Source organism: Rattus norvegicus, chromosome 4 (genome assembly GCF_036323735.1).
Source record: "Rattus norvegicus strain BN/NHsdMcwi chromosome 4, GRCr8, whole genome shotgun sequence".
Classification (NCBI taxonomy): Eukaryota; Metazoa; Chordata; class Mammalia; order Rodentia; family Muridae; genus Rattus; species Rattus norvegicus.
The window spans coordinates 153,398,995-153,411,551 of NC_086022.1; the positions used below are offsets into that span (position 1 = coordinate 153,398,995).

The 12,557-nt window shown below is 42.4% G+C and overlaps 1 protein-coding gene across 4 annotated transcripts in view; it reads right to left on the reverse strand.

Moving 5' to 3' along the window:
• The window catches only part of Ankrd26 (ankyrin repeat domain containing 26), a 69,421-nt gene that overhangs the window by 56,094 nt on the left and 770 nt on the right, over window positions 1-12,557 (reverse strand). For all 4 annotated transcript variants that reach the window (XM_039108799.2, XM_232319.10, XM_006237217.5 and 1 more), the window contains exons 2-6: window positions 8,634-8,748; window positions 8,301-8,474; window positions 5,458-5,564; window positions 3,483-3,544; window positions 771-804 (exon numbers count right to left, since the gene is read on the reverse strand). In XM_039108799.2, coding sequence (XP_038964727.1) covers window positions 771-804; window positions 3,483-3,544; window positions 5,458-5,564; window positions 8,301-8,474; window positions 8,634-8,748 — 492 coding nt within the window. The remainder of the gene's footprint in view (window positions 1-770; window positions 805-3,482; window positions 3,545-5,457; window positions 5,565-8,300; window positions 8,475-8,633; window positions 8,749-12,557) is intronic.

Below are 12,557 nucleotides of genomic sequence, written 5' to 3' on the forward strand. Positions count from 1 at the left end.
GTGGATACAGCTGAACAACCAAGGGTGACTCCCACTATCTCAATGTGTCACACACCTAAAAACACACTCTCTCTCTCTCTCTCTCTCTCTCTCTCTCTCTCTCTCTCCCTCTCTCTCTCTCTCTCTCACTGGGAAATTTGTAAGAATTTAGCTTAAACTAATTAACTTATTTAATTAATTTAAAACATCGTCTAGGACAGAGGAGTGTCTAGCATGCACAGAGCCTGGGTTCAGTTCTCAGTATTAAATTGGGCATAGTGGTTCATGCCTGTGATCCCAGCACTAAGGAGAGGGAGGCAGGAAGATTAGAAGTTGAAGGACGGGGTTGGGGATTTAGCTCAGTGGTAGAGCGCTTGCCTAGCAAGCGCAAGGCCCTGGGTTCGGTCCCCAGCTCCGAAAAAAAAAAAAGAAAAAAAAAAAAAAGAAAAAAAGAAGAAGTTGAAGGACATCCTTGACTACCTAACAAGTCTGAGGTCACCCTGGACTATATGAGACCCCATTTCAAAGCTCCTGTGACCATGGTAAGAAATGTTAGCTATACTACACAATATAGTTATCTAGCTCAAAGCAGAACACTTAACAAATCCTAGTCACTTTCCTCTATATTCTCTAACCCATTAACATTTCATTTTTTTTTTTTTTTGGTTCTTTTTTTCGGAGCTGGGGACCGAACCCAGGGCCTTGCGCTTCCTAGGTAAGCGCTCTACCACTGAGCTAAATCCCCAGCCCCTTAACATTTCATTTTAACAACATTATACATTCCTACCCACCTGGTTAAAGAGCCATCTTCAGAAACATTATCCACTATTAAAGAAAAATAAAAAGCATATTTTAAACCAAGAGAACAATATAAAACAATAAGGTATCATCATCATCATCATCATCATCATCATCATCATCATCATCATCATCACCACCACCACCATCGTCATCGTCAGTGCTTTCCCTTTGGTACCACACCTAGAGGCTCTCCTAGAATGAATGCTAATATAGGTAACTAATCCACTACGAATGCTTTGTCTCCCCTTCATATGTATCAAATCCAAGAAGGAACAGAATTTATAAAACTTTAAGACCTGGGGTAGGGTGGGGGAAAACGAAACAAAACAAAACAAACAAACCAAACAAACAAACAAAAAAACACTATGAGACCTAAAGGGAGACTGCCAGTACTATGGCCACAGCCATCAGACTGACAGCAGTTGTCACCATAGCAGAATCCATACCACTCGCAGGGTTTTTCCCGGACTGATAGCACTGGGAACAATCACAGAAGCAATTACTTTGCTACGGTGGGATCGGCTCTCCCAGGGTGTTAGGGTGTGGGTCAGCACCGCAGTTGAGCATTAAAATCCTATCACAAACAAGCACCATGCACGAGCACTGTGCGACCTTATTCTCCCTTAGTGGGTAGAGTAAGACTATCAGCTCAAGCTTCTAATCTGTGTCAGCAGTTGGCTTTCCCCAGTAAAAGGAAAAAAATCTTCCTCATTTCATTCAAGGTATGAATTAAACAAACTAATCAGTGTCTTGGCATTTCCCATGAGGTTACTCAGGCCAAGTCTGAGGCTTTGTTCAATGGTGGAGTACCTGCCCTACAAAACAGAAGAGACCAAAAGGGCTGGTGTGGCAATGGCCTGGAGGTGTGGTGATGGCCTGGAGGTGTGGTGATGGCCTGGAGGGATGGTGATGGCCTGGAGGTGTGGTGATGGCCTGGAGGTGTGGTGATGGCCTGGAGGTGTGGTGATGGCCTGGAGGTGTGGTGATGGCCTGGAGGGATGGTGATGGCCTGGAGGGATGGTGATGGCCTGGAGGGATGGTGATGGCCTGGAGGTGTGGTGATGGCCTGGAGGTATGGTGATGGCCTGGAGGTGTGGTGATGGCCTGGAGGTATGGTGATGGCCTGGAGGTGTGGTGATGGCCTGGTGTGGTGATGGGATTGTAGGGGTGGGATGGGGGATAGAAATAATACCTTAAGTGACTATATTTAATTACCTTGGTACTTAATGTTTCAAACATGGAGAAACACATGACTATGCAGGAAAAAACTCGAAAGACAGTAAAAAGAGCAGTGGCCGCCAGGAAGTAGGGGTCAGAGAGAAAAATAGGTGAAGGGGCTGGAGAGATGGCTCAGAGGTTAAGAGCACTGACTTCCAGAGGTCCTGAGTTCAAATCCCAGCAACCACATGGTGGCTCACAACCATCTGTAATGGGATCTGATGCCCTCTTCTGGTGTGTCTGAAGGCAACAACAGTGTACTCATATATAACAAATAAATAAATCTTAAAAAAAAGAAAAGAAAAATAGGTGAAGTCCAAGGAATATTCAAGTCAGTGAAATCATTCTGATTACACTACCACAGTGGTAAACACAAGTCATAAACTGGCCTGAATCTATAGCATGTACAAGATCCAGAGTGAGGTGTGATGGAAGCTAGACATGCTGAAGTGATAACGCTGTATCAATGTAGGGTTAACTGTTTCCCTTTTTTTGCTTTTAGATACAGGGTTTCTCTATGTAATAGCCCTGGCTGTCCTGGAACCTGTTTGGTAGACGAAGTAAGCTAGCTTTGAACTGGGAGATCCGCCTGCCTCTGCCTCTGGGTGCTGGGATTAAAGACGTGCACCATCACTGCCCAGCTGGGTTACAATTTTCACAGATGTATCCACTACTCAGTACTCAGGCAGATGGTGACCTCAATGTAAGAAGCTATGCATGTCTGGGTGTCCCAGGGTATATGGGAAATTCTGTTTCTTCCTGTTAATTTTGCTGTGAACCTAAAACTTCCCTAAAAATTGAAGTTATTAGGGGGTAGGATTTAAACCCACATTTGCCTAGCATACATAAGGCCCCCAGGTTCTACTGCCAACACATACACACACACCATACACACACACACGCACACAACACACATAGTTATTGATTGGAAAAAAATACTTAGTAAGCCTCCTAGTAAAAAAACATATTCAAAGGAACACAATGGTATTCTCTCCCAAACTGAAGGCTGAAAATACACAGAACAATTCTAATTCTATATCCAGGGAAGACACAGATAAAAATTATTGAAAAGAAAATTGTACCTTTCAGTTACAATACTTTATTAGTAATTTAAACAACTAAAATAACATTCTCTTGATAAAGTAATCCACTTCTTGTGAGATCCATTCTTCTGCTAAACTCGATTTGCTACAATGTGGACGGAGGAAGCATACAATGTGATAACTGAAAATCGCTTTTCTAGTGGATTTCTGGGCCACGATGAAAAGATTGTCATACCCAGGAATGCTGTATTAGACAGTAAACTTCCTTTAACTAATCTCTTAAATAATCCGCCATTTTAGACTGAGAGATAAAGAAAAACATACATGACATTCCCACAGTGACTTGCGTTTCATATTGCTCCTCTGTGATCAAAACATTCTTCATCTACATGGCTACCCAGGGAAGGCCCACGAAGAGAGATTCTTCATGAGGAATCTTACCTGCATTGCTATTTTCAGAATTTTTTGGTCTCTTCCCATCATATTCAAATATTTGCCTGTTGCTATGTTAAAAAAATGACAAAAATTATGCTTTTAATTCTGGTAAGTAAAGAAAAGTACTAAATATATTAAATTCACAACAGCATTACAGACAAAATCAGAGCTAATATCAGGATCATATCCCATATGATTCAAATGTGCAAATGTCGATGAAATGTCGGTTAAGTATAAATACATGCTATCTCGGAGTTGCAAGCAGAATGGACATCAGTGTGCATTCACAGTTTCTCATAAGTTGCAGTAGTGACAAAGTACTGAGGCTGGCCTTGATACCAGTACTTCAATTCTCTGTGGCCATTTAAGCCAAATCAGTTACACAGTAATTAGAAACTAAATGTATTGGTAAATATCTTACTAAACAAGGCAACCATCTACAATGACTGAACTATTCTCTCTTTAATGCTTGATTTCTACAAGTATCGCTGTGGAAGATAAATCGTTCTTTTATACATGAGGCCCTATGTCTTGTAGGAGCGTAAGCGACTTTGATTTAGAGAGGCCTGCCGAAAGGCTTCCTTGTTAATCCAAATTTTAAATACTTTGAAAAGCAAAAGTAGCTTGCGGGCCAGCCAGCCTAGCCGAAAAGGAGAGCTCCTGGTTTATCCCTCTCCAGCGTACTCCTTTAACCAGAACAGGCTCGTTCACTAAACCAGACGTGCTCTAGGCTGCTTCACTGAAGAGCGAGCCCCCAGGATCTGCCTGCCTCTACACAAAGCCTGGCCTGGCTATTTCCACAGGGACTGGAGAGTCTAACTATACAGCAGGCACTCTTACCCACTGAGCTACGGCCTCAACCGCAGTGTAATCCAAAGGATAGATTATCCTCCCTTTTATATGAGGAAGTCAGCTGTAAGCTTGACAACATGGGAATCTAAAGCCATCATTTCTCCCGTTATTATCCACCTATGGCTTATTTTCATTAAAGGAGAAGATTGTCCATTAAAGATTATCCCTTTCCTCTGCTCGAGCTACTTAAAAAAAATACATTAGAATATTAGAAACAAAGCAGGAGGAAATTAAGAAGTGCATAGAATGTTGACAACATCAACGTCCTTCACAAAAGTAATTTTTTTTTTAATAAAAAAGGAGAAGACAGAATGGTTTGCAACGTCCATTTATGCTCAGTACAGTCTGGTACAAGGAAAAGTATAGAAGGGAGGTTTAAAGTGTTACCAAAAAATTGACAATTCAGTTACCAGAGTGAAATTGGCATAGCTAATATAAGGTCACAGATCCGTTTACGAACATCACTCGGAGTAAAAGGGAAGGTGAGCCCAGCTATGGGTTATGTTGTCTGAATAACTGCTTGTCTACCCAACCAATGTCGGTTCTGATGCTTTTCCAACATATCTCAGTAGTTAAGTTAGTCATCTCCTCCTCCTCCTCTTCCTCCTTCTCCTCCTCTCCCTCTTCCTCCTCCTCCTCCTCTCCCTCTTCCTCCTCCTCCTCTTCCTCCTCTTCCTCCTCCCCCCTTCCTCTTCTTCTTCCTCCTCCTCTTCCTCCTTCTCCTCCTCTTCCTCTTCCTCCTCTTCTTCCTCTTCCTCCTCCTCCTGCTGCACTTACACTTCTGAGTGGTTCTTAACACTCTGTAAGACCAGGTTTTACTTGTTGCGTGTGTGTAGTGTGTGGTGTGTGCATACACGTATTTGTGCACACACGCAGAGGCCAGAGGATGACAGTGGGTATCTTCCTCTAGCAGGCTCCACTTTTCTGTTTGAGACGAGGTCTCTCACTGAATCCGAAATTCCCCAACCCAACCCGGTTAGCAAGCAAGCTCTTGGGGCCTGCTTCTCTCCACTCCCCAACACTGGGGTTATAAGCACACACAGCCACGCCTGGCTTTTACATGAGTGTTAGGGATTTAAACTCACAGCAAGCGCTCTCACTCACGAAATATGAAAACAAACGACTGCACCTTCCAAGCTGATCAGCTGCGTGAATACTTGTTTTCTTCTTTACTAGAAATTCCACAATATGCTGTTTATTTTCCTTTACAGCCAGTAACATAGGCGTTAGGTCATCCTGCAAGACATCACAAGCAATCCATAATTCCGAATTACTGACTTCTCGACTGAACTGCGCTTTGGAATCATGTGACTGCGACCCGCCCAGTCAAGCATCTCTTGAAAGCAGTGATGTTAACTTTTGTTGTCAGTAGCTCTCACAGAACTAAAAACTTTAAATGTCTTACTGAACTAATGAGCAAAATTAGCATCTTCAGAGAAGGCTTCTTACAGCCTTCCAAATGGCACTGACTTCTCTAGAAGTAGCATTTCCAGAAGATTCTGTGATCATATCCAGTAATAACTGACATGACTAGTAACAGAAATCTCCAATTCTACTCAAGCTTTATTTGAAAATTATGTTTTTGTGGCAAACATTAAAACAGAAGTTTTGAGGAAACAGGTTGAAACACTATAAGAGTGTGGAAGTTCCCCCAGGCTGCGCAGACTTGCTGCTTCTCCTCTGTTTCCGCCAGGGTTCCAGGGAGCAGTGTCAGACGTTCCTGGTTAAAGTGAGTCACTAAGGAGATGGGCACTACATCAAAAGACCCAGATATGGATGGACATCCACTGCTTGTTACTCAAAGGTCTACGGGGTTTCTCTTACAGTGCGAAGGGATGCTGTTCCCACTGCAAGGCGCAGTTACTCTCGCTCACAAAGACCCTGGATACCCTAGTGTTTTTCATTTGTTTTTTACTCTAGTAACGTTTTAATTGAGACTCAGGTGTTTTTGCTATTTAGTCTCAGGCAAAATATAAATCACCAACACAAACATAATGCCTAAGAACCAGTGGGCTAGACAAAGGTGCTGAGAGAATGCTAATGATGGGGGAATCTATTCAATGAAATCACAATAAAAGAAAACTCACAAATCTAAAAAAAAAAAAAAAAAAAAATCAGAAACAAGAGGCATCAAGGGCAGGATGAGAAGACCTGAACCATGTCAGATAACAGTCACAGTGTCACAACACCAACTGACTTCAAAGGCAAACATGCCACATCGCTCACCAGTAACCAGCCAGTATCCAGCCAGGGGAACTGTCTGCATGTAGGAAAAGGTAAACACATCACATGTCTTGCCAGTAACCAGCTAGTAACCAGCCAGTAACCAGGCAGGGGACTGTGTGTACATAGGGAACAGTGTTATTTCCAGCCCTGACAGTAACTGCCAAATCTTGTGCTGCATCATTTATAACTGCATGAGACATAAGAACACTTCACAACACACACACACACGCACACACACACGCACACACACACACACACACACCCACTCACACACACACAAAGGCAATTCACAACGAGCAAGTCGCCGCTGTAAAATACCCTTACAAGAGCCTGCCGAGTGGGTAAAAAAGCACTTGCTGATGACCTGACCCCATAGTGGAAAGAGAAAATGGACCCCCAAACTTCTTAAGAGGAACAAAGGAGAGTTATCACGTCCAAAACAACAGGACAAAAGAACTCACAAAATTAATATAATAAAAGAATGAACAGTAATCTGATCACAGATGAACTAACAGAATCCGGATGGGCATGAAGGTCAGATTCTGGTAGGATATCAGTGAGTGACGTCACACCTACTCTCATCTTTAGATAGCTCATTCACAGTAGAACTCAAGGAAGAAGCTTCAGAGTTTAACTACACCACCGACCAAACGCGATGAAGTGATCTCTGCACAGCAGTCCCTACGGCAGATACGGAACACATACACCTCATCTCAGCGGGCTCAAGCTTCTCCACAACATACCACACTCTAGACCACAGGTCAAGTACAACATACACGAAGGAACCAAAACCATTTCCTGTATTCCGAGAGCGAAAGAAAACTAGAAATCAAAAGCAAAGAAGCTACACCAGCATCAGGAGATGGGAGAAATCCGGGAGAGATTTTAAAGTCCCTGGAATGGAAGGGAAAAGAAAGCTGAGCTCAGCAGAACCTCTGGGACCCGGAGGAGGGTCTGGGAGGGACGCTTACGGCTTTAAGCGCTTACACGGAAAAGTCAGAGAGCTCTTAGATAACCTAACAATGCACCCCACAGTCGTAGTGAGAAAAAAGAAGCAATCTAAACACAAAAGCAATGGAAGACAAGGAACGAGGGGGACTGGGTCCCTGGAATAGGACTTACGGATGGTTGTGAGCCACCATTCGGATGCTGGGAACAGAACTCGGGTCTTTAGAAAATCAGCAAGTGCTCTTAACCAGTGAGCTAGTTCTCTAGTCCCTAAAACATCTAATTTTTCTAAAAGGGTAAAAAGGAAAAGTTTTAAATGCAATTGGGTTGGGAGGCAGGGAAAGAGATGGGTCAGCAGGTAAAGGTTCTTTCTGCTAAGTCCGTCAACCCCAGGTCAACCCCGACACCCGTATGGTTGAGGGAGGGAAGCAACTCCCTAAAGTTGTTCTCTGATCTCCTCATGCCCACTGTGGGCACACGCACCTCCTATCCCTACAAACAAATAAATGACTGCAATAAAAGGGAAATCAGACACTGGTTTAATCAGTGAGCTACTGACTGGTGTGTGGATTATTTTTATCACAATGAAAGTATCTTTAAGGGGCAATTATACTCAATCTTAGATTTCACCCAATGGAGTCAAACATTACTTAGACCTAGAGTCCCCATGATCTGATCTTTTCTGAAAACATTCCTAAAAAATACACAGAAGTGTGTTTGCTCAATCCAGTCATGGTGATGAGAATGACATTCACAATGTGTCTCTGTCTTCGGCTGGCAATAGAGCTGTCGTTATACCTTGTTTTTGGCTTCTATATTTGCGCCGCGTGCGAGCAGTTTGGCTGCTATGGACGTGCTCTCACAGTAGACCGCGTAGTGGAGGGCAGTGTTGCCGCTGCTGTCTGTCACGTTCGTATCAGCCCCGTGGTCCAGCAGTATAGCTGCGCATTCTTCTTCCTGGCACTGTACAGCCTGTTGTTATTGCATCAAGGAAAAGATACCCAGTTTAGGAATTCAAGGCGAATATAGTTTAGGTTTTACTCATTACTGTATTTAAATCACACCGATGGCTTTTTGCCCCCAAGTATTTAAATCAGATGCATCTCAGTTGGAAGCGCTGGCTGCTGGTACCTTAATGAGAGCTGTGCTGTTCTCGCTGTCACAGGCATCTATCTCACATTTCCTCTCTACTAAGAGAGTCACCACTTCTGGGTGACCATAAGCACAGGCAAGGTGTAGGGCAGTCCTGTGGAAGAAAAAAACAAGAGCACTTCTTAGTAAATTACAAAGCATCATCTAAAAATACATTTTATGCAGTGTGGAACAGTATGTAACATCTTCTTTCAAAACTAGTATTTTTCAGTGCACTCTTGAAAATACAACCTATTGGGTGTGTGTGTGTGTGTGTGTGTGTGTGTGTGTGTGTGTGTGTGTGGTGGTGCAGCAAACGAAGCCCTGAGCCCTGTGCTAAGCAAACAATTACTGAGCTACATTCCTAGCCCAGAGCAGCCAATTTCCAAAGAAGTATTCACAGCCTTTGGATGCAGCTTGACTTGGGTAGCAAGACTGCTTTCAGGTCTGCTGCTTACTGGCCATCGCTTGGCCTTTCTCTGGACAAAGGCATTGGCCGCAGAAGCCTGACAACCTGAATACGCTTCCTAAATCCCATGTTAAAAGGAGAACCGACTCCTGAAAGTTGTCTGACTTCCACAAGCACAGCATGGCATGTATGTACCTTCACTAAAACACAAGCATACACACAGACACAGACACACAGACACAGACACACATCTATCTTATCTATCTATCTATCTATCTATCTATCTATCTATCTATCTATCTATCATCTATGTATCAACCATCTATCTCTCTAAGAATATTAAAAACAAAGACAATAGAGTGACAGCCCTGGTCACAGGGCAAGCCCACAGTTCATGTATATGTGGGTGGGGGTGAAAGGCAGGTACGACAGTGAACAGATGAACAGATGAGAGTTGGGAATGGAAAGGACTAACAATACACCAGCAAACCCCTGTGCTATGAATACAGAAGAATAAACCATATTTGAACCAAGAGAGTAGGTGGGGGAGATCACAGAAATCAGCAAATCCTCAGATAACACATCTGTCTAGGTGAAACACTTCTCACTGATAAAGCCAAACAAACTAAAGGACAGAAGCAGATATACTTCCCCATCCCCCCTACACACACACACACACACACACACACACACACACACACACACAAGCGCGCGCGATACAAATCAACAAAAACTCAGTAACCCTTGGTTGCCCCAGAGGTAGAAGATAAGTTCCTATTTTTGAAGACACTGGGCCCAAGGGACCCCAGACTAGAAGTGACCTGAATACCTCCTCCCAGATGACAACCTTTTATGATCCCAGAAGGCACCATGCAAACAAGCTTCCAAAGGCGGGAAGCAACTGTCTCACCCAGCTGTGACCCCTGTGAACCACAGCGAGGACAAGCATGGAGCTGTAACTCTAGGGGGGGCAGTAGTGGCATGCATACTTTGATGGTGACCAACAGCCCACTACTAGAACAAGGGGGAAACCATGCTCAGTAATGGACACCTAGCTAACTACCTCTGGCTAGTGAAGTCTCTTGGATGAGACCCTACAACCACCATTTTATCAAACCAACACAATCCCTAACTACACTCTAGATATTTGTCCTTACACCCATAGCTAAGTGTAGTCCTTACCCTCATCAAGGAGACTTCTCTATGCGACAGAGGAAAACCATTAATTATATAAAACCACAACCAATCAAAATCCAGAGTGTGGAGCTCAGTCCTTGTGGTCACAGCTACCAAAAAGCTCCTGTACCTAATGCCCAGGATCTATGCAAAGAGGAGTAAAAAGAATTTAAGAGCCAAAGAACAGGGCGCTTGCTAGAAATGTCAGAAGCCACACCCACAGTGTCACCAACATGACTCCCAAATGAGAACTGAACAAGGCCAACAGCTATGAACGTGCAAAAGTGTGTGGGAGGAGGGGGCAGGGGTGTGTGTGTGAGAGGGAGGCCTCAGCCCTACACAAAGATTATCCAATCTATTGATTATCTAATCTATTGATCATCCAATACTAAATGGTCAGCCCTGAAATCATACATATGAATACCGTTATACAGAGTGAAAAGGCTAACACTTAGAAACATATATGTATATAATATATAGTATTTACAAAGATACATGTAATAACAATTCATTTTAGAAAAGGTCATGAATTTGAAAGAGAGCAAGGGGGTATATGGGAGCATCTGGAGGGAGGAAGGGAAGAGGGAGATGACATAATTATATTATAATCTAAAAAAGCTCAGCAACTTTTCTTTACTCTTTATTTTACCACACTTTATTATACTATGGCTAAGACAGACCATACTCTGTGTGTATGTATAATCAAACTGCCTTCTCCTTACTTGGCATGGCTTCTTTCCATGTTAATCCACATCGCCATGTTCAGGGGTCAAATATCCATCTTACGGATGCAGTGCAATCTATAATACGTTCTCTGGCTGCTAAATACACTGCTGTTTTAAGCAGTGCCAAGAAAGAGAGTTGCCTCATTATTTTCTAAACCTATTGAGGAGACAGAAACAAATCGTGGTAGAGCCCTTACTACCAGTGTGTGACTGGAAAGCCCTAAGCAGCCCGGGCTTCAGCAGGAACCTTTCTTATCCTCACACACTGTGCCCCGAACACTGATATTTCACATCTCTCTTACTTTCCTGCCCTTACCACGGACACAAAATATTCTTTCTGGTGTCCATAGATTACCAATCTACCAAAAAAAAAAAAAAAAAAAAAAGCTTTTATAAAATTAAGAGTTCAGGGACCAGGAATCCAGCTCAGTCCTAGAGAACTTGCCTAGCATCTACGAGGCTGTGTGTTTGAACCCCAGCAACAATATATAAATAACCAAATGAAAAATTAGTTTGGAGTTTGTTTTTTCTTCATTGACTTAAAAGGATTTTCTGTAAAATGGAGATGTTTTTCATGTGACATGTATGTATGTATATATATATACATATATATATATTGAATACTCTGCAAGTATATAGTAGGTTTATCCTCAAATTTTGTTTAATCAGGTCTTGAGAATGCTTCATTTTCAAAAACTCAGTGTTAGGATGTATCCTGAGGATACACCACAAACCTGCTTTCAATCACCAATGTGCACGTGCACACACACACACATAAACACACACACACACACACACACACACACAAAACACAGGCAGACACATACAGAGGTGTGTACACAGAGGTGTCCACATACACACACAGGTGTACACAAACAGGTGTTACACATACAGGTGTACACACAGACAGTAGTTCTGCTGTCTGTCAGTCTTTTTGTTTTGTTACTTTCTCATTGCACTTTCTTTTAATGTTTAAATTATATTCTATGAGAGACTTAGTGACATAGAAATGTAGCTAGTGGGCTTGGGGATTTAGCTCGGTGGTAGAGTGAAAAGAAAAAAAAAAAAAAAAAAGAAGTGTAGCTAGTTTCCTCCAAACATGTAAACCACCACTTCATTCCTAAGTGCTATGTTCCCTACTAATTGGGGTACCAGAATCAACTTATGAATTCTTACATCTACTTGATTGGGTACTTCTAGGTTTTTTATTCCGCTCTATTCCCTGCTGTGTCTCTTTGGCTGTTAGTAAATGAGTGATTTGTGAAAACTAATGGTTTTGATTTTTTTAGAAAGTTTTTTTTCTAGTGTCATAACAAAATCAAAAGCAAGCATAAGAAACTCAAAATTGTTAAAACGCTGACAGTCGTATTTGGTTTACATAAAACTGATCAGTAGTTCACATTCTGAGAATCATCAATCTTCGATTCGAGAACACAGAACAATTTTCCCACTTCAAATTGCAGTAATAAAACACATTCACACAGGTGTACGGTAGTATAAGATGGATACTAGTGGAAGAATGTTTAACCTTGAACTGAAACATTTCTCCTATGATGTATTTCTACGATATAAAACATTTTTATATGTATGCAGAAAATTAAATTGTTAGTTAGC